This window comes from Eleutherodactylus coqui, chromosome 6, assembly GCF_035609145.1.
Source record: "Eleutherodactylus coqui strain aEleCoq1 chromosome 6, aEleCoq1.hap1, whole genome shotgun sequence".
Classification (NCBI taxonomy): Eukaryota; Metazoa; Chordata; class Amphibia; order Anura; family Eleutherodactylidae; genus Eleutherodactylus; species Eleutherodactylus coqui.
Window position 1 is genome coordinate 205,110,984 of NC_089842.1, and position 22,745 is coordinate 205,133,728.

A 22,745-nucleotide genomic window follows, 5' to 3' on the forward strand; every position below is an offset into this window, starting at 1 on the left:
CAACAGACTTAAAATGAGGTTTGTTTGTGGTCCTGGTATTTTTCATGACAAAAATAGCAGAATGCAGACTGCTCTCATTTTGCTGTCACAAACTCTGACGGAATCCCCCATGGATACTTTAAAGAAATGTTACATTACACACTTTCTTTCATCTGGCGTATCAAATAATCTGGATTAAAATGTACAGAATTTAGGCCAAGAGGAAACTCACTTTTTAGGAAAAGAAAACACTCATAATAAAAACCTTGCTGCTATAAGTATGTTGTTTAATCAGATGACCTTCATATATTCTGTGAAGTTCTGTGCTAGGAAAAAGTGTGGGATTATTAAGTGTTCTGGATTATTTGATCCTACAAGTTAATGTGGACATTCCCGCTCTTCTTACTTACGTTGTTGAGACTCTGGGTTACACTGTTGATCTATGGCTACTTCATCTTTCAGTTGGCTTAGCAGGTCATCAGCTTTTTGCATTTGACTTCTGGTGTCAGGTGGTTGATGCTGCTACAAATTGAAACAAAAAAAAAATTTAAAAAAAAAAAAAAAAGACGAACAGATTTCTGGTTTCAGCGCCTTATAATCTCAAGACAATTAATCACAGGTGAATATTATGTTAACTCACCTGGTGCTCAGTGGGACTCCCGAACGTGGGGACTCACTGGCACCCGATATCCACCATCTCCTAAATGACCACCCTGGGTTCCAGATCCGGATAACTGGAGAGTCGTCTAAGGGATACAGCCCTCCTTGGGACTGTAGTTCAGTAGGCAGAGGAAAAATTGAAAAAATCCCCGCGCTTACGGATCCCGAAAGGTTTACAAATGACTTATTAGCCGTTAAAGAAAATTGTTAAAGGCTAATAAGTCATTTGTAAGCCTTTCGGGATCTGTGAGTGCGGGGATTTTTTCCATTTTGCTCTGCCTACAAAATAAAAAAAAAAAGACAATTTTTCTAAGCACTACAATTTATGCACACTCCAGCCCAATTGTAATGGCTCCATTGTGGCCTGGTTTTGCTAGGATGTCGATCTTGCACATCTACAAAGTTTGCGGTGAGACAATAGTTTAGGAGAGATGGGCGGCAATTGCAGGTATAATTCAATGGGCAGTAAATATCTGAACTGGACAACACTTTTAGGCCGGCTGCACACGAGCGTGACGGGCTCCACCGCGGAATATTCTGCGGCGAAGCCCGTCACGGCGCCCCCCAGAGACACCATACTTACCAGCGGATCCGCTGTTCTGGGTCCCACATGACGTTTCCCCGCCCACCGCCGCCGCGTCACATGACACGCCGGCCGCGTCACGTGACACGCCGGCCGCGTCACGTGACACGCCGGCCGCGTCACGTGACACGCCGGCCGCGTCACGTGACACGCCGGCCGCGTCACGTGACACGCCGGCCGCGTCACGTGACACGCCGGCCGCGTCACGTGACACGCCGGCCGCGTCATATGACACGGCGGCGATAGGCAGGAAAGCGTTTTTACGCTATCTTCCGCTGTGTTACAGCGGGAGATAGCGTGAACGGACAGCTTCCATTGACTGCAATGGAAGCCGTCAGCGCGTACACCCGCGGCAAATAGAGCATGCCGCGGGTGAGGACGGGAGATTTCACGGTGCGGAATTCTGCGGTGGAATTCCGCACCGTGTGCCCTGAGCTATTAGCTTCAATAGAACCTAATATCTGCGGGCAACGCAGCGGATTTTTGCCGCGAATTACGCGGCGGAAATCCGTTCGTGGGAAGGAGGCCTTAAATATAGGGCCTCTTATTAGTTAACCCCTTCAAGACCTGAGTTTTTCGGTCCTAAACTACCAGACACTTTTTAGTGATTACTATATTTACGTTAAAGTACTGGAATTGGTTTTGGACGTTCTGATATACAATACGTATAATCGTGGATTGCTTGTAAATATGGTGACCGTTTAGATAACCGTCAGCGATGGGTCTTTTTTTTTAGTTTGACTAATTTTTCTTTTTAACATCTATTTCCCCCCATGATGTCATATAACACCTCTGGGGGACATTCATACTGCATTTTATTTTATTGTAGTAACAGTAATCACTGGTAGAGCTGATGAGTCTGCCAAGACCTTGCAACTCTGACATGCCGAGGGTCACCGGCTGCCATGTAGGAAATGGCACTGCTACTCCCTGCACTCTCTACATAACGCTCAGCGAGTGCTAAGTAGCTTGTAAAGAAGAAGGCAGAGACGGTTAAAAAACGTGTTTGCATTCTACTTTGGGCCCTCAGCTGTGTCCGATAGCAGAGAACCTGTCCTGCTAGATGCAGGAGCTTTAATCTTGTGACGTATTTTTACTACTGGCTGGGATTAAAGCCCAGGACCAAGCGCCGTATATTTACTGTGCTTGGTATTCACGAAATTATTATGGTGCCTGATCAGAAGGGAAGTGGGCACGATATACTTTACACAGAGGAAGTTCAGAGCTTGAAAAGACAATTATTTTGAGGGGGGGGGGGGGGGGGGGCACGACAGTACGTTGTGTCTCACATGATTGGCACAGACTAATAACAAGTGTACTTTTTCTGTGTGGTAGTTAAAGGGGTTGTCTCGCGCCGAAACGTTTTTTTTTTTTTTTTCCATATGCCCCCCGTTCGGCGCAGGACAACCCCAAGGGATGTGTTAAAAAAAATAAAATAAATTATATTACTTACCTGAATCTCCGCTCTGCGACGTCTTCCTTCTTCCTACTTCTTCCTTCACCAAGATGGCCGCCGGGATCTTCACCCACGATGCACCGCGGGTCTTCTCCCATGGTGCACCGTGGGCTCTGTGCGGTCCATTGCCGATTCCAGCCTCCTGATTGGCTGGAATCGGCACACGTGACCGGGCGGAGCTACAATGACCAGCTCTCCGGCACGAGCGGCCCCATTCACCAGGAAGAAGACCGCACAGCGCAAGCGCGTCTAAAAACGCCAGACGAAAGCGAAATTAGACGGAGCCATGGAGACGGGGACGCTAGCAACGGAGCAGGTAAGTGAATAACTTCTGTATGGCTCATATTTAATGCACGATGTACATTACAAAGTGCATTAATATGGCCATACAGAAGTGTATAACCCCACTTGCTGCCGCGAGACAACCCCTTTAAGTTACTTGTGACCCATTAGCTGAGCAGCATTAAATCTGATATTATGTTGTCAATATGCCACCATAAGAAAATATTACTACCATCTTGGTTGCTTTAGTTGGCGGAACCCTCCCTTGTAATACAGCCAGCCGATCCTCCATCTCCTGCAAGGATGGTGCAGGCGCTTGTGTTTCCTGACGTAAAGCCTGTATCCTGGACTCTATTTCAGCTGTGGAAGGGATCGCTTCTATGGGGAAAAAAAAAAGGAACAAACATATCCATTATATCTATTTACAAAGCCGTCTAGTTAGAAAAGTATCTAATTTTAACACACCAGTTGTGTCTATTCAATATTGCAACGTGATGGATGCTCACTCTGCAGGATCAGTCTATACGGAGCAATGCACACGCCATCATCACACCTAGCCATCCTGATTACTGTGCACAAGTATTCTTCTGAAGAACTCCAATGTGATTGAGTCATGGAAACTTGTGCACTATTGTGTTATGCAGGTCTGACCAGTGGTGCATCGCACAGGAATCCTCTTTTGCTGTTCTTAAAATCTTTGTTTGGAAGGGTATCATTTCTGCTTAGGGAGAGCACTTAGAAGACTTATAAGACCATCCATGCTCCTCTGGGAAATAGACCACTACAATACCTCTACAGCACCACCTATTGGAAGGCAGCAATTCTGCAAGTCAATGTCAGACTTTTTAAACAAGCATTATAACAATGACTGGGAATTAAGCCAAAGCCAGAATAACCATACACAGACAGCTGTTTTGGGGCAATTTCTCATCATCAATGTGCAGCAGGTTTCTGGCTTGGCTAGTGAAAGGCCTATAGACATGGGTTAGGAAGGGTACCGTTTCTCCTTAAAGGGGTTCTGACATGAAAAAAAAAAAATTGTACTCACCTTGCCTGGCCTGGCCCGATCGCCAGGCATGTCCCCTCCAGCCGGCATCTTCTTCTGTGCCTTTAAAGCAGAGCAGGAGCGGTCAAAAAGACCGCTTCCTGCTCTGGTCCGTCCGTCAGGCACTTCCGAGGTCAACGGACGGACCGCCACAGCAAGCACGTCACAAGCAGTGCTTGCTGTGGGCGGCCCGTCCGTCCTGGCTGAACTCCGGAGTGCTGAGCATGCGCAGTGGAGACGCGGCCCGTCCTGACTCCTGTCAGAGAGCACCTCTCCACTGCGCATGCGCGCGATCACGGAGCGGCGCGGCTGCTGGAGGAAGAAGACTGCCTGCCGGGAGGCATACTAGCACTTTCTGCTTAGGTTAAGCAGCGCTGCTGATTAGAGCCACCTGATTGGCTCTTCGGCACCACGTGACTGCACAGCGTGCACCAATCAGGTGGCTCTAGTCAGGCTGCTTAACCTAAGCAGAAAGTGCTAATATGCTGCCGGGAGATGACCCCCCGATGTCAACAACAACAGGAGACAAGGTAAGTATAAGATTTTTATGCTTTAGCAGCCATTAACCCATGGGTTCCCTGGGTCCATTAGGCAGACCAGGGAACAATGGCTGCTAAAGCATAAAAAAATTATTTGTGTCAGAACCCCTTTAAGCACTTAGGAGGTGTATAAGGAGAATCATAGGCCATTCATGCTCCTCTGGGATAACATGCAAATGGAACATGCTTCGCTCCTTCATGCTTTTCTGCCACTTACATTTGGAGGGGCTTTTTTTTTTTTTTTTTTTTTTTTAAATACCAAAGTAGTGAAAAGTTAACCAGTTGCACATCTCGAACAGCTCCTGTGACTAATCAGGACATTTGCTGACTCAAAGACAAATGTTTACTGGCATCTTGATCATGGAGATTTTTGGAATACGTTCTGGCAAATATGCCAAGCTTTCTGCCTGTAGACATTGGCATGAGTGGCATGTATGACCCCTGCAAATCCTAAGCTTTCATTTTATGACACCTTGAAAGTCTTTGGGTCTGCCTGAGACACATTTTTCACCACAAACCTGAATTTTTAAGCATTTTTTTCCCACAAAACATTGCACGAAGGCACCCATGTTTGGAAAGTGCTGGATGGTATTTTTACAATGCTTTCAAAAAAAAAAAAAAGGATGGGTATTGGGGTGTAATAAAATATATCTTATTTCTGGTTTTATTTGTGTTTGTCAAGCGTGTGAAAACTGTCCTAGCAGAAAAAAAAAGGGTTAGACCTCCTGCACGCGGGCGGTTCGACCCCGCATGCGGGATTCCCGCAGCGGTGTTTGACCAGGAGCCGGCCGGTGACCCCCAAATTTACCTGTCCAGCCGCTTCTTCACACGCTGTGGATGTCGGCCGGCACTTTGTCGCGCATGTGCAGTAGCTGCCGACTCTGGGGTGTGTGGGGGATGTGTATCCTGCGATACTTCCGAAGTGCTCACTCCGATAGTACCGCGGGACAGACGGCTTCCAATGACTTCAATAGAAGCCAGCTGTGCATAACCTCCACAAAAAAAAACAAAAAACGCAGCATGCCGCGATTTATTCTTTGTGAGCGGAAAATCACAGTCAATTTCCACTTGTGGAGATGAAATGGCATTTTGCTGTTGAATACTCTGGGCTATATTTGCTGCGGAGTCCGGACGCAATCAAATACACCCGTGTGCAGGAGGCCTTAATTATGTACATATTACTGAAATTTACATATTTTCCATACTCATGAGGTTATGCAATGCTCCCTGGAAAAAAAGCTATGCAAGTGAGAGATGGAATAATCCTCCACAGTGCCAGCTATTAGAGTGGTAGATACCCTATAAGGCAATATCCTGTACTGACCAAATATTGATCTAGGCATATACTGTAGATCCAGTATTGTAAACCTACTTACTTGGTTTTGTTTCCTGTTTCAGTTTTGCCAATCGTTCTGCAATAGCTTGGTCTTCGGGCGATAACCCCTGATACCTAGTAGTGTTTCCAATGTGCAATTCCCCTTGACTTCTTTGTATCTCTTTATGCTGACTTTGTTTGGCTTCCAAGGCTGCCATTCTCCTGAAACAAAGATAATCATTTACAGTACCAGGAATATATGAATGTAGAGTCCCGAGCTCTGCTTTGGAGCCTCTTTAACCCCTTAATGACATGGCCTATTTTGGCGTTGAGGACCAAGCGATTTTTGGTATTTTTCCATCTCCATTTTTCAAAAGCCATAACTTTTTTATTTTTCCATCGACGCGGCCCTATAAGGGCTTGTTCTTTGCGTGGCGAGCTGTAGTTTTTAATCGGTGCTACTTTTGGGTACATAGACAATATCGTAAAACTTTAATTTTTTTTTTATGATAACGGAGAGAAAACGCATCAATTCTGACATAGAATTTTTTAAATTTTTTTTACAGCGTTAATCATGCAGCATAAATCACACACTAACTTTTTTCTGCGGGTCGGTACGGTTACAATAATACCAAAATTCTTATTTTTTTTAGGTTTTTACACTTTTTTGCAATAAAAATCCTTTTTTTTGGAAATCTTTTTTTTTCTCTATAGCTGCATTCAAAGTTCTGTAACTTTTTTATTTTTCTATGTACGGAGCTCTATAATGGCTTATTTTTTGCGACGAGCTGTAGTTCTTATTGGTACGATTTTGGGGAATGTACGGCTTTTTTTATCACTTTTATTGCATTTTTTGTGAGGCAAAATGCTAAAAATTAGCATTTTGCCTCTTTTTTTTAGCGTTTTTTGTCGTACAAAATAAAAAGTGCGCTCAACTTTTTGTACACGTCATTACGGATGCGTCAATACCCAATATGTGGGGTTTTAATTTTTTTTTACCTTTTTTATGCTAATATTAGAAAAAGCATAAAAAAGTGTTTTTTAAATTTTTTTTTTTTTTTTTTTTTTTTTTTTTTTTTTTACACACACAATTTGAGTCCCTCTGAGGGACTTGCAGCACTGTGCCTATGATCGCTGTGATAAGGCATGGCAGAGCTACCGCTCTGCCATGCCTTATCGCTTATACAGCGATCATAGGTATAGGCAATACAGGACGCCAGAGTCGTCCACTCCCCCCCCCCCCCCCGCTGTTGCAGCGGGACTCCGGCTGTGACTGACCGCCGGCTCCCGCTGCGGGATAGCGCGAGGTCAGTCATGATCTCGCGCTATCCCGATGCCGTACCGGTACGTCCTGTTGCGGGAAGTACCAGGCTCCCAGGACGTACCGGTACGTCCTGGGGAGGGAAGGAGTTAAAGGGAACCTGTCAGCACTTCCAAGGTAGAGTAGAGAAGCTTTCCAAATCTCATCCAGTTACAGATCCCATGGATATCAAGAAATTGCCTTTTAAAATGCTGCATGCAAGTCTCAGCTGACTGGTCCACTGGAAGGGCTGGACCATCTCTGCTGCCCAGAGATCCTTTAAGAACTCCATCTCTTTGACTGTGCAACATGGATGACATTTCCTACATCGTCCACAGGAGGATCGAAATCTTGCACATGCGTTGGTAGGCGCAGATTCAGCCAAGTCATCTGTACATGCGCTTGCATGGATCCCGCCGGGAGGATGCATCTCTGATTAGTAGGTCTGCTGATGTAGGAGACATCAAAGAGGGGTGGAGTTCTGGTTGGAACATCAAGGAGCAGAGAAGGTCTGGCCCACCCAACGAATCGGTCAGCTAAGATTTGCAAGTAACCAGATGAGTTTTGGAACCAACTCTACTTCAGTAATCTGTAGCTGTAGACGGTTTAACAGGCTTGGAAATGCTGACAGGTTCCCTTTCAAGTTTATATTTAACGTTTGCATCATACGAACGATCCCCCACAGCCCCAGGGGTCCATGAAACAGTAAGATAGTAATACTATATTAGGGAATTGCTGATAATGCAACTAATATCTTCATAATGGCTCTTAAGTTACGCATCACTGTATTATTTGAAGGTGTATTCCCATCTTAAGAAGTAGTACCAAATGGCTGGAATCACTGCATGGGAGTTTTACCTCTGGGATCTGTACAGTTTGGGTCTGTCCACCCGCTGCGAGATATACAGCCCTCAGGCGTCACTGCATTAAAAACAGGCATGATTCTGTAATGAAATCGCTGCGTGGGCTCAAGAATACTTCCAGGAGTCATTGACTGCGAACACAGTCACTGTGTAATCCACAAATACAAGTTAAAGTTGTATCATGTAAAGAAGAAGTAATAAATCACCTGCGCTAGCATCTTTACCTCTTCTTTCAAACATGACATCAAAATCCCCACTGCTAAGGAAGCCGACTCTTGACGTGACCGATGCTACCAACTACCGATCTATCTCTAATCTCCCTTTCATCTCCAAAGTATTAGAACGCCTGTTTTACTCCCGCCTTGTAAGCTACCTGTCAGAGAACTCTCTTCTCGACCCCCTACAGTCTGGCTTCCGACCCCTACACTCGACAGAAACTGCCCTTACAAGGGTGTCAAACGACCTCCTGACAGCCAAATCGAGGGGCGATTACTCCCTACTGATTCCTTTCGACCTCTCTGCAGCATTCAACACTCCCGCCTCGATTATTGCAACTCGTTGCTGATCGGCCTCCCCTGCGCCAGACTCTACCCCCTCCAATCCATCCGGAATGCGGCAGCCAGGCTCATCTTCCTCTCCAGCCGCTACTCGGACGCCTCTGCCCTGTGCCGGTCACTGCACTGGCTGCCTGTTAAATCCCAAATTCAATTTAAACTCACTACCTTCATCAAGCTCAAACTCAAGCCCTCCACAGCGCAGCGCCACCCGATATTGCCTCCCTCATCTCAATCCATCACCCAACCTAGGCTGTCTGCTCTGCTAACGAAACCAGACTGAGCGCCCCTTTAATTCAAACCTCCTATTCCTGCCTCCAAGACTTCTCCAAAGCAGCACTAGCCCTCTGGATCGCACTACCAAAGGCTATCTGGGCAATCACTGACACACTAAACTTCAGGCGTGCACTCAAAACGTACCTCCTCAGGGAGGCATACCCTAAACCAAACCCCTCCGTACTCCACCTGATAACATGCTCCCTGACCTACTGACTGCAATTCCTGCTAGCCGCCATCAACTGCAGCTGCAGTCATACCAATTCTGGCCTACACAGTAAGAAACTCTCCACTTCCCGCAGAAATCAGCCAAGGAAAACAGCAGATCTCAGAAGTAAGAAGACCCCGCCGATTTACTATTAATGACATATAGTGGGATTGATCATCCTATAGTAACCTATAGTCATCATCAGCATAGGCCACTGATAGGTTACAACTGGAAAACCCCTTTAAGTAAAGAAGAGGCTGAGACTAAAAGGCACTCTGATATTGCCCAATCAGTGCTGACAGTGTGGATGCTAATAGTAATTTTGGTGGGTATCAGACTAAAATCATTTTGCTACCATACAAGAAGAACCACCTACCTAACCGTTTACAAGGTGACGATGGATAGTACAGAAGTGCATCCTGGTAATGTGTTTATACCGATATTAATATGCTGAATCAGTCTCCAATTGTGAATCTATTAATTGATGTGAAAACAGGAGGCCATAAAATAGATGAAGGGTACAGATTTGTTTAAAGCCCATCTATGCTGAAATATCAAATTCTAGCTCTGTGGAGAACTCTTTGTTCCATAATGGTGTCCCACGTTTTCTTCCTACGTCAGAAAGTGCGATCTGGGGCTTTTTTTAAATCATCCTCTAGCTAGGCCAAAAAGTAGGTAAGTTACAGTACAAATGAAGTTAAGTTTGCAGATTTTAAATGCACTGGAGCAAAAACAAAAATGTATAATAACTAGAGATGAGCGAGCATACTCGGCCACGCCCCTTTTTCGCCCGAGCACCGCGATTTTCGAGTACTTCCATACTCAGGCGAAAAGATTCGGGGGGCGCCGTGGTCGAGTTGGAGCGGGGAGTGGGGGGGAGAGGGAGAGAGGGCTCCCCTCTGTTCCCTGCTGCTACCCCCCGCTCCGCCACGTCCCCCACCAGCCCCCCGAATCTTTTCACCCGAGTACGGAAGTACTCGAAAATCGCGGTGCTCGATCGAGTAATTACTCGAAACGAGTAGGTTCGCTCATCTCTAATAATAATTTTCTTAATCATTTCTGATTAAAAAGCTTGGTGTTCACACAGCTAATGTATCAACAGATCATGCAGCAGTGCACATCATCGCCATCTGCAACAAGCACAACAATTTACCCCAGGAAATATCATCTAGGCCATCATGAACCAATTGGATTCCGCATGTGGGGGGCCCACAGTGTATTCCGTCTGTGAGCTTGGCCCTGCGTTCTGCAAGTACCTGTATTGCAGATGGTCGCGGTGGCTCTCAGGCAGTCATAGTAGTACAGGGTTTTTTTATTCTTGGTTCATACCACCCATGCCGTTGCTTAGCGATGACTGGCACCCGCAGCCCATACAGCATGACTTCAATAAAAGGCCGTCCGTACAGATTCCTCAGCAAAATAGTGCATGCTGGGATTTTTGTTCTGCTTGCAGAATATGCAATTTGGTTGCCCAAATTGTACATGCCTTTCAATGTCTGCGTTTTACTGTGCGGACGGCGAGCGTGCAGTTCAAATCCAGTTGTGCGAGACCAGCCTTAGGTTTTTGCACATTTTCTGCTATGTATGCGCTCTTAGAAATTAGCATCAAAATCCTTGAGTATGGGCAGCTTAGGGCTAGGGTTACATGATAACTTTGGCCAAGACACAGGATTTTCGCCAAAATTTGCAGAGTAGCCTGGCAAAAATCGCTAAGCAATAGAAGTTAACGTGGTTGTCTTTCAGCTCACAGCTCATCATGACCACAACCTGAAGATTGCAATAAAAATCAAACACTCACTGGCTTTCTTGCAATTATTGGGCTGCTGTAACGTGCGCACAGCAAAGCGATTATCTTCCATTAATTTTTGATGTTGCCAGGCTGCACTGCGATCTTTGACCACTTGATCTGAGTCGGGGACAAAGTTGCAGTGTAGCCAAGGTCAAAAAACATAAAGCAGCAGAGAAGGGGGGTGACTGGAACCATTTTCATATTGTGCTTAGAAACCCATTCAGGGTTTCCATTCCGGATGGCTGAGAACGGTGTACAGAAGAAACCCTGAGCAGAAACATTGGCTGTTGCGTTTTAGCAGGCTTCCGTTCATTTCGGCCGAGTTGGATGGACAGAATAATGTAGCTGCCTCAATTAAAAATAATTAGGTTCACAGGGCTTTTTCCAACTACTGAATTTCATCATAATTCAGGCTACTGTGCACGGGCGGGTTTGATTTGCGGAACCCGCATGGGACACCCACGTGGGGGATCCGTAAATCAAGCCGCCCATATGGAATCATGGGCGCCCGCAAAATAATTTAAGTATGCAGATTTGTTTTGTGGACCTTTTGATCTGGAAAACAAAAATCACAGCATGCTCCATTTTTCTGCGGTTCCACGCTGACGGCATCCATTGAAGTCAATGGAAGCTGTCCGATCCGCGACACCCCCCCAGCTGTCACTGCAGAAGTGCCGCGGATCCCGCGAGAAAGCAGAAGTTTGAAAAAGAAAAACTCCTACTGCGCATGTGCGCCGAACACATCCACCATGCAGAAGAAAGAAAATCTGTCCAGGACACAGAAGACCTGCACAGACCCGGAACAGGTAAAATAATGTCCTTGGCCGCAGGTAGGGTGGGATTCCACAGTGGGCTCCTGCCGATGGAATCCGACCCGCCTGTGGACATGAGGCCTTGGACATGCAATAAAAGCATGATTGCCCACGTACCACGACCTGTGACAATGACTAATCTCAAGAGCCAAAGTTCCTTTCCCCAGTTCTTGCTGAAGAGATGGTCCATTGTGTGCAGCCCTAATTCACTGTAAAGAGTAAAGTGTAAGGGATGTATAGAAACATCTCAATGGTAGCGGTTCAGGAACGTTTAACCCCTTAACGACCAGCCCAAAGTGTTTTTACGTCCTTCCGAAGTGGGCTTTATTTTCTGAGGACGTAAAAACACGTCTCCTGCAGAGAATAAAGCCCCTCGGGCTGTGGACGTGACAGCTCCATGCGGTCGGTGTCCGCAGGTAGTCGACAGCATGGAGCTGTCATCCCGGGCTGCGGGGACCCCCCCTCGGCATTGCGATCGGCGCTATCCAATGGATAGCGCCGATCGCAAGAAAGTAAATAAAAGTTGAAAAAAAGTTACATATTCGGCTGCCCTGATGGATCGGATCCATCGGGGCAGCTGAAATTACTCACCGAGGTCCGCCGCACTGCTCCCCGTTCTCCCGATGCTCCGGGCCCCGTAGCCATCTTTCTGCGCATGCGCGCCAGGTGGTATTACGTCAGCCGCATGCGCAGAAGGCCCGGCGGCGCGGGAAATGAAAATCTCCTGGCTCCCGTAGGTAGCCGGGAGGCAGGAGATGTTAGCGGGGACCGTGGTGAGCGGTCCCCGGTACCGCGATCGCCGTTATCCTATGGATAACAGCGATCGCGGAAAAGTAAACAAAGATGCTAAAAAAGAAAAGTTTCACCTCCCCTCATGGATCAGATCCATGAGGGAAGGTGAAAATACTCACCCTGCTTCCTTCACGTCCTCCGGCCGGTCTCCGGACCCCCCCCCCCCCGCTGGCTTCTGCGATGTGCCGATGTGGCGCGCATGCGCAGAAGGCCAGCGAGCCCGGCAAATTCAAAATCTCCCTGCACTCGGCTGTCACAGATAGCCGAGTGCAGGGAGATATGACTGGGGACCGCTGTATGCGATTTCCAGTCATATGATCACCGTTATTCATCGGATAACGGTGATCATATAAAGTTAAAAAAGTTTAAAAAAAAGTTAAGTTTAAAAAGTTAAAGTTTCATCTCCCCTTACGGATTGTATCCGTAAGGGGGGATGAAATTACGTACCCAAGGTCCCGGATTTGTTCCCTGGTGGGATGTTCATCCGCGGACCTTACCCCAGCTTCTGCGCATGCGCCCGTCAGCATGATGGTGGACGCATGCGCAAAAGTGAAAGATTGCCCAAGAAATTTAAAATCTCCCTGCTGCTGGCTACCAAAGGTAGCCAAGAGCCTGGAGATGTCACGGGGAGCTGCGGTATGCGGTTACTGGTCACGTGATCGCCGTTATCCAATGCATAATGGCGATCACGTAAAAGTTCGTAAAAAAGTGGAAGTTTCATCTCCCCTCACCGATGCGATCGGTGAGAGGAGATGAAACATCTTCTCGGAGGCTTCCACATTTGAATCCAGATGCGATTATCCTCCATGGACCCGTCCGGCTGCTGCGCATGTGCATGCCGGACACATTCGCAAGAGCCAGGGAGCCCAGGAAATTTTAAATCTCCTTGCTCCCAGTGACCAACTGTCGCTGAGTGCTTGGAGCAGTGACCGGTGACCTCGTTGAGCGGGCCCCGATCACGTGATAAATTAGCGATATAACATTAGGCCGGTTACGCATGACCGGAGAGGAATTATGGGTTCTGCATGCGCTTGATCAGCGGTAATCCACGGATCAATCACATGCATTGGATTACACAATTCCCCCCAATTACTGGGTCGGAATTACGGAATCCACTCGCCGAAACAGAACACGGCATGCTATATTTTACCGCATATATCCGCGACCTAGAGCCCATTGTGCTCTATGACCGCGGATATACCCGCAGCCCATATGCAAACACATTGTGTACAGGCTGCGGGTACCCGGGTCATCTCTACGTGGCAGCGCGGGAAATAAAAACAAACAACGGTGTACTGCGCATGACCGCCTGTGTGAGTAGGCAGTTATGCGCAGTACATTACGCGGCCGTACGCAGGGTCACAGCCAGGCTCACAGATGGGATCCGCTGCGGGCCTCCGCAAGCGGATTCCACCTACGGCCGTGTGAGCCCGGCGTTATTCAGACCGCTACCTGTAATCCGTAATTTACAAGAAATCCCGGGAACGCTCGCCCGCATGCAGTTCCAGGAGCAGCTTGTTGAGCGCCTTCTGTGCGAGACCGCCGCACCGCAGCAAGCTTACGGAGACTCACGGAACGCCACTTTCTACACCCTATACCTGCCGCTGAGGTTACGAAATACCCCCCAAAAAGCATGAGAGGAGGGGGGATACTGGTTTTTTTGCCCCATGTGTCCAACGCAACCAGCCTCCGTAATTACCCCTGTCTTCGGACATAAAACGCAGTTTATATTATTACCTTTATCTAATATTTAGGGAATGCTAAAAAATGGGGATGGCGGGGGGGGGGGGGGGGGGATTATTTTTAGGAAGTCAATTTTTTTTCCGTATAAGTGGGCAATGGGGCCTGGAATTTATTCCGTTGTACCCTGAAATCCAGCGGGCATTCCCTCCATTATGGGCCTAGCCATGTGTCCTGTAAGTAGATTAGGGCCACAATGGATATGTTTCTGAACACGGGACAAACAGGGGGATCCATTTTGGGGTGAAAGTCTTCATTCCTATGTACACTGTACAAAAAAAACTGTCTTTAAATTGACAAAATTGCCAAAAAAATGAAAATCGTAATTTTTTCCTTCTGCTTTGCTTAGATTCATTCAAATACTGTGGGGTCAAAATACGCAGTAGACCCCTAGATGAATTTGTTAAGGGGTCTAGTTTTCAAAATGGGGTCACTTGTGGGGGTTCTCTATCGTTATGTCCGCTCAATGGCTCTACAAGTGGGCAATGGGGCCTGGAATTTATTCAGTTGTACCCTGAAATCCAACGGGTGCTTCTTCCATTATAGGCCTAGCCATGTTTTCTTTAAGTAGATTAGGGCCACAATGGGTATGTTTCTGAACACAGGACAACGGGGCTATCCATTTTGGGGTGAACGTCTTCATTCCTATGTACACTGGACAAAAAAAAAACTGTTTTTAAATTGACACAATTGCCAAAAAAAGGAAAATCATATTTTTTTCCTTCTGCTTGGCTTAGATTCATTCAAAAACTGTGAAGTCGAAAAAGTCATCGTACCCCTAGATAAATTCATTAAGGAGTCTACTTTTTAAAATGGGGTCACTTGTGGGGGTTCTCCATCGTTTTGGTCACTCAATGGCTCTACAAGTGGGCAATGGGGACCAAATCTCCTTCAAGCAAAATTTCTGTTCCGAAAGCCACCAGTTGCTCCTTTCATTTTGGGCCACATTGTGCATACAGACGTAATACTAGGGCCACAATGGGTATGTTTCTAAGCACAGGACAAACAGGGGTACCCATTTTGGGGTGCAAGTCTTCATTTATATATGTGTTGTACAAAAAAAAAACTGCTTTTGAAATAACAGAATTACCAAAAAAATGAAAACCGTAATTTTTTTCCTTCGGCTTGGCTTAGATTCATTCAAAGACTGTGAAGTCAAAAAAGTCATCGTACCCCTAGATAAATTCGTTATGGGTCTACTTTTCAAAATGGGGTCACTTGTGGTCGTTCTCCATCGTTTTGGTCACTCAATGGCTCTACAAGTGTGCAATAGGGCCTAAATCTCCTTCTAGCAAAATTTCTGTTCCAAAAGCCACCGGTTGCTCCTTTCATTTTGGGCCCCATTGTGTATACAGACGTAATACTAGGGCCACAATGAGTATGTTTCTGAGCACAGGACAAACAGGGGTATCCATTCTGGGGTGTAAATCCTCATTTTCATGTGTACTATAGAAAAAAGTCCTGTCTTTAAAATGACATATTTGCAAAAATATGAAATTTTAGTTTTTCTCTTCTAAATTGCATTGACTCCTAAAAAAAACCTGTGGGGTTAAAATACTCATGGCACCCCTCAGTGAATACGTTAAGGGGTGTAGTTTTTAAAATGGGGTCATTTGTGGGGGTATCTATCATTTTGACTCCTATGAGCCTTTCCAATCTTGGCTTGGTGTAGGAAAACAAAGTGTTCCTCAAAATTCTGAAAAGTAATGTTAAATTTGTACATCTCCTAAATGGTTAAAAAAAACGAAAGTTTTTCCAATGTGCGCCCAAAATAAAGTAAACGGATGGAAATACATATCTTAGCAAAAAATTCTATATTATGTTTGCACATATTTGAGATATTGCAGTTGGAAATGTGAAAAAATGACGCTTTTTTCAAAATTTTCCCAATTTTGGCGCTTTTAATAAATAAACACAAATTCGATCGGTCTTTTTTTCCGCCTAAATGAAGTACAACATGTGGCGAAAAAACAATGTCAGAATCGCTTGGATATGCAAAACCTTTCTGGTGTTTTTCCATGCTAAATTGACATGTGCAGGATTTGCTAAATTTGGCCTGGTCATTAAGGCGCAAACAGGCTTGGTCACTAAGGGGTTAACAAAAGGCTGAATGCAACAACTTCTTGAGTGGAAAAAAAAAATAATATACATTATATATTATAATTTTTTATATAAATAATCACAGAATCTGACTTACTTCTTGTAGTTCTCTGGTGGAGACCATTTATTTGCATTGTTCCTTGGTGGCGTGGCACTAAATAAAAAAGTGCAACACAAACGTTAGCGTGTGAGACTATTCAATGACACTACTTTTCCCCCCAGAAGAAGCACCAATCTTGTCCATAAGCTGGTACAGAGACTAATCCTCATTCACTTGATTATAGCTAAATTGTGATAATGTTTAACTGAGGGAGGGACCTAAAGGACTTGTCCCACTTATGGATGTTTTACTGCAGGAAACTGATAGTTCCATATACTGTGCAGTGGCCCGGGTTGGTACTGCAAGCCAAGTTCTATTCACTTCAACAGGACTCATATTGTGCTGTTGCCAGTGTTGGTACTGCAGTCCTACTGAAGTGAATGGGACTAGCCTTGCAGTATCAGCCTGGGCCACTGAACAATATATGGCGCTGTCTTCAACAAACCAGCCAGAAGTGGGATAATCCCTTAAACAGTGTTAGTCTCCTATTGCAGACAGTGCAATGGGGGGGGGGGGGGAGGCTCCTGCTGAAGCCACCTTGTGCTCATCTCCTACATTGCCAAGAGTAACAGAAAGGCTACAAAATCGCATTCGCCAACGTGCATTTTCAAGTCGATGTGAGGCATTTTTCTGGCAAGAACGCTTCCAATCATTTCTGCGAAATAGCGTCCTCTGTCGCGGCTTTCAGGAGCGTTAGAGGATGGGCAAGTTTTGAATGGGAGACTTTGCATCACACTCGCATGCACATCACACGGCATGGCATGCGATATGTTTTACTGTCCCACTGAAAACAATGGACGATGTGTTCGAGGAAAGCGAAAGGATAGGACTCCATTCAAAAATATGGGGTTCATATTTGCCCAAGTTGTGTGCTTCTTGCAACACACAAAAACTGCACGAGAGTCACAGCTGTGTGAAACCGGCCAAAGAGTAACATTACATGCCGTAAGGCCTCATGTCCACTGGTGGGTCGGATTCCATGGGTGGGTGCATACAGTGGAATCCCACCCTGCCCGCAGCAAGAGGACATTACTTACCCGTCCGGATCCCCTGCGTGGCTGTGCGGGTCTTCCATCTTATCCACTGCGGATGTGGGTGGGCGTGCCGTCGCAGTGTCCGCAGATTGGACGGCTTCCGTTGACTTAACTAGAAGCTGTCCATGCAGGACCCGCAGCACAATGGAGTATGCTGCGATTTGTTTTACGGACCAAAAGGTCTGCAAATCAAATCCACATGCTTAAATTCAACTGCGGGCACCCATCGGTGGCTGGATCTGCAATTCAATTCCGCCCGTGGACATTGTGCCTAAATATCTGATGTGTGCGGTTCCCACCCCTGGGACATGCACCTATCGCCAGATCAGGGGTCCACAGCCCTCCATCTTGCTGTCTACTCTATCTAGACAGAATGAATGGGAGAGATGTAGAGATGAGCGAACCTACTTGTTTCGAGTAATTACTCGATCGAGCACCGCGATTTTCGAGTACTTCCGTACTTGGGTGAAAAGATTCGGGGGGCGCCGGGAGGCGTGGTGGAGCGGGGGTAGCAGCGGGGAACAGGGGGGGAGCTCTCTCTCTCTCCCTCCCCCCCCCCCCGCACCCCCCCCCGAATCTTTTCGCCCGAGTACGGAAGTACTCGAAAATCGCGGCGCTCGGGCGAAAAAGGGGCGTGGCCGAGTAGGTTCGCTCATCTCTAGAGAGATGACCAAAAAAAGCACAAGATTGTCCGTTTTGCTGACTTCCGAAGAAGTGAAGGAAGGGACCAGCACACTTGCACCACGGCTACCTGTTAATTCTGCTTGCCCAGGTGTTCTAAACACAAGAGCGGGTTATAGGGGTGGGATCGTCATCCATCAGACGTTTAGGGCATAAACTGTGGATACACCAGAAATTTCTAAGATCTTAAAGTATTGTCTTGAAAGTGGTAAATAGCGGGTTTCGCTATCTCCATTCCTTAATAATGTTGCAGCCTGAACTAAGATACATTGTATACATACTCACTTGCTGATAGTGTCATGACATTTCTTGCAGACTTTCTGCTTGATGTTACCGTGTGCAGGTAAAAGAGCCGTGCATGCAAGGCATTCTGCACAGAACGAATGCCCACAGGATTTACAGCCACGCTTGGAAAGAGAGAAAAGACATCATTAATATCACGTTATTGACTTTATTTCAAGATTCCCTTTCTAAAACATTTTTTAGTTCAGTGAATGGAACCAATGGGAGTTCAGGTAGAAACCCCAGCTGGCGTGCAACGAGACTGTCTCCAGCCGCCTCCATGCTCATCTCTTTCCTCAGTTGGACTACTACTTGGCGCCTAGGTGGATAGACCAAAGGAAGTATTGCTAGAATACAAATAATTTATATATAAAAAGCCTACTGCTTGCTGCGCATACACTCCTGATATATCGTATACTATGTGTGGATTACGGGATCCATTCGCTGCTCTGCATGTGAATTCTGTATTACGCATTTTCGACACCACGTGGATGAGACCTCTTAAAATCGCATCACTTGGTTTGTATCCAGAGAAGACAATCGGCAGCCTTTACGCCACGTGGGAACGTACCTGGACACCTCCCCAAAACACGAAGGCTTGATGTCTTCAGGTTGGTGGCTTTATAAACCTGAGGCTGGCTTCACAGATGCGGTTCACGCGGGGCGGATTTGCTATGGAATTTACGTGTGAAACCCTCCGCATGGAAATTCCGTGGCATTTACAGTAGCAGCAAAGTGGATGAGATTTCCAAAATCTTGGCCACAAGCTGCGGAAATAACCTGCACAAAACCCGTGTGGAACTTGACATGTGATGTGGAATTCAATGACAGCATGTCAGCTTTATCGCCAATTCTGCTGCGGAATTCACCTCCCCTCAACGAGAAGGTAAATTCCGCACAGGAATACGCAACACAATCTGTGCCAAATGGCGCAGTTTGGAAGCAGGCTTACAGCTGCTGATCTGATGCAACATGCCCGCTGCTGGCATTCCATGGCAAATCCGCCCCGTGTGAACGAAGCCAGTCACACACCAGAAGTGGGGGCAGTGTGCCCCTCCAAGTGAGAAGTAGACAATAGGCGTCCTAATGTACTATCACAGAGCGTATAGTAGGTCCTGATGTGTGTAGATGCTTCTGATTGGCGAAGGCAGTGTAAACCGCACGCTATAGGGCACATTCATACAGGGTGGAAATGTGCGCTGAAAATCTACATTTATAGTAGCAACAGAGTAAATGGGATTTTACTAAGGGTCCGTTCACCCCAAACGATTCTCCTTTACACGAGCCTTCAATGTCAGCGATCGCTCGGCAGTCCGTTTATACAGCAGATACACTGTTGGCCGTTCCCACGAGAAATCGTTCACATTCGCTCTATTAGTGACCGAGAAGGACTGAATGAGCGCTGTTTAAACCGAATGATTAGTGAATGAACAAACATTTTATGCCTGCAAAAAATGAATGACAAATGAAAAGTGAACGATTTATCAATTGTCGGCTCACAATTAGAGTTTATTCTTCACTTTCGCTCATTGTAACGATTTTTTGAACGATTTTTTGAACGATAATCATTCTGTGTAAAAGGTCCTTAAATCCCATTCGCATCATTTGTCTATTTTCTATATTGCGAATGACCACAGACACACATATTAGAGATTTAAAAATATATATATATATATATTTGTCTTTCTCGCTAGGCAATAACGAGAGTACCTGCAACCTATTCACAATGACAATTGCAGATAGACTGCAGGTCAGACGGCTTCCATTGACTTCAATGGAAGCCGTCCGATCGGAGCCCGCACAAAAATAGAATGTGGTGCGATTTTTCCTCCGTTTGCGAACGTAGCACGTTCTAAACGGTATTTGCTGTGGATCCTCCATGCGGACGCCAACTGCAGATTCCGCAACAAATATCTACTTGTGTGCAGCCGGCCTAAGACCCCACTAAAATACTTGGCAAAGCTACACGTAACACCTGCGCATTTTACTGCAGAATTGCAGCGCAATCCATGGCGGATTTGTTTCCTGTGGAAAATGTGGATGTACAAATAGTGTCTCGGTAGACATCACGCTATAAACACGCAATTCTGCCCAGTTGGTGATGATAAAACTATGTAGCGTAATTCCATGCCCTGTGACAGATACGGACATGCGGAACATGAATGGTAATAATATAATATACCACTATGGAAACACTCACCTCTTTTTTGAATATAGAGAATTTGGAGGCACAGCCAAAGCACCTGCCGTCCATAGCGCTTATCTAAGTGCACCATGTACTGAGTTTACACCTGATAACTCTCCTTTCCACCAGCCCTTACAACTTTCAGGAAATCGCTTCTTCTACCCTTACAGCATAGCATATTGGGAAATGTAGTTCGTTCACTGTTCTGCCTCGACGTATGACACGTATGCTTAGACTACATTTCCCAGAATACACTGTGTGATTCGCTAGCAGCCAACGAACAACTCACAGCCGAATTGCTTCTTGGGAATTATAGTTTTTTGCATTAACGCCGTGTGCAGAAGGTAATCGGATTTGTCGCTTAGAAGAACTACATATCCCAATAGGCTGTAGGTACGGGAAGCTGGACGTTACTAAGATTCGTAACTTCATGTGGTATTAATTGCCATTTAGGAAAATAATACGATGGCTGCAGGAAAGATGTCGGCGTCTAAGGAGTTAATGCAGATGGACTTGTACGGGCTGCTGGGGATAGACACGGAGGCGTCTGTGAAAGAGGTGAGGAACCCCGAGGCTCAATGGTGGAGGGGAAACAGCTGTCCCTCTTCTGGGCTGGTTATCATCTCCCTATGGAGGACACTGGTTTAGAATTAATTGATAATCAAGGAATCTTCTATCTATCTGCGCAATCACGCAAACATATTGTATTTAGATCATGCAATACGCAGGAATGTGTGTATTCTCTGCATATTTTGGCCCATTTATGTGCGAAAAAAAAAAAAATTGCGCAAGAATGTGTGAGATGCATCGCCTTTCTTCCTGCGTAAATACGCAAACATTGAGCGTTTTTAATTTTTTTTCATGTGTGTGAAAACCTATATGCTGTACTGCGCATGTCTGACGGCGGTTCGCTGCAGCCATTTGCAATGCAGAATATACAAGGTACGCGCAGACGCCGGCGGCAACAGGGCCGGATACTGCTGCGGGCTCTCGTAAACGGAATGCCACCTGCCCGTGGGCATCGGGCCTAATACACAGACGTGTGAGTGAGCCAGGACGGTGTGCTCACTGCATACTACGTGTGCGTTACGTTGCGAATTGAGTCAATGAAGGTCAGCGGACTATAATTGCCCCGTGTACGTGAAAACACTGCGTCTAGGTACGTACGAGAAATAGATCGCAGCGTGTTCTATATCTCGGCGTAGCACGCAGCGTGAGCTATACACATTGGTATAGGCACCGTACACAAACGCCGTTCGTACGCAATACATTGGGGTTGGGCGGAGTCTTCATACGCACCCCCTTATGAAATGGTGGGAAATTGAGAAAAAAAATGTCACACTGCACAAGCCCGTGTGATACGCAGGCATACGCAGAGCCCTTAGGGCGCTCTCACACGGAGCGCTTTTTACCGTGATTAGCGCAGCGTTGTGACCGCCGCGGTACAACGCTCCCACTGATTTCAATGGGGCTTCGCAGACCTGCACTTAGAAACGCACTTTTTGAGCGCTGTCTGCCCTTTTTTGTTGCGTTTTGTTTTTAACGCGCCTCATCAACCATCATGGTGATGGGGTGTGCTGAAAGGCGCTGCTGAACGCTGTACAATATGTTCAAAAACGCAGCTTGAAGTCGAGGTAAAATGCCACGATTTCAAGCAGGGTTTTTTGGGCAAATGTGTGAGAGCCTGCATTCATGGAAAAGTACCCCAACGCCACGCTAATAGCTGTCTAAAAGAAAATCTGTCTCTGTTGCTCATAGCAACCAATCACAGCGCAGTTCTCATTTCTAATTCTGCTGAGGTACAATGAAAGCCGCGCCGCGATTGGTTGTTGGATCTTATACTGCTGAGGTACAATGAAAGCCGCGCTGTGATTGGTTGTTGGATCTTATAGTGCTGAGGTAAAATGAAAGCTGCGCTGTGGTTGGTTGTTGGATCTTATACTGCTGAGGTAAAATGAAAGCTGCGCTGTGATTGGTTGTTGGATCTTATACTGCTGAGGTAAAATGAAAGCTGCGCTGTGATTGGTTGTTGGATCTTATACTGCTGAGGTAAAATGAAAGCTGCGCTGTGATTGGTTGTTGGATCTTATAGTGCTGAGGTAAAATGAAAGACGGGCTGTGGTTGGTTGTTGGATCTTATACTGCTGAGGTAAAATGAAAGCCGCACTGT

At 46.2% G+C, this 22,745-nt stretch overlaps 2 protein-coding genes across 3 annotated transcripts in view; one reads left to right on the forward strand and one right to left on the reverse strand.

The window, feature by feature from the left end:
• Positions 1 to 20,749, reverse strand: part of ZFYVE19 (zinc finger FYVE-type containing 19) — a 59,946-nt gene extending 39,197 nt beyond the window's left edge. The window contains exons 1-6 of one of the 2 annotated variants that reach the window (XM_066608648.1): positions 20,591 to 20,749; positions 18,394 to 18,515; positions 16,391 to 16,447; positions 5,921 to 6,081; positions 3,193 to 3,338; positions 390 to 498 (exon numbers count right to left, since the gene is read on the reverse strand). In XM_066608648.1, coding sequence (XP_066464745.1) covers positions 390 to 498; positions 3,193 to 3,338; positions 5,921 to 6,081; positions 16,391 to 16,447; positions 18,394 to 18,515; positions 20,591 to 20,644 — 649 coding nt within the window. In that variant the 5' untranslated portion in view covers positions 20,645 to 20,749. Of the gene's footprint in view, positions 1 to 389; positions 502 to 3,192; positions 3,339 to 5,920; positions 6,082 to 16,390; positions 16,448 to 18,393; positions 18,516 to 20,590 lie in introns of both variants that reach the window. The other variant, XM_066608647.1, reaches the window with a different exon arrangement.
• Positions 20,750 to 20,972: 223 nt separating this feature from the next.
• Positions 20,973 to 22,745, forward strand: part of DNAJC17 (DnaJ heat shock protein family (Hsp40) member C17) — a 30,992-nt gene continuing 29,219 nt past the window's right edge. The window contains exon 1 of the mRNA XM_066608649.1: positions 20,973 to 21,133. Coding sequence (XP_066464746.1) covers positions 21,041 to 21,133 — 93 coding nt within the window. The 5' untranslated portion in view covers positions 20,973 to 21,040. The remainder of the gene's footprint in view (positions 21,134 to 22,745) is intronic.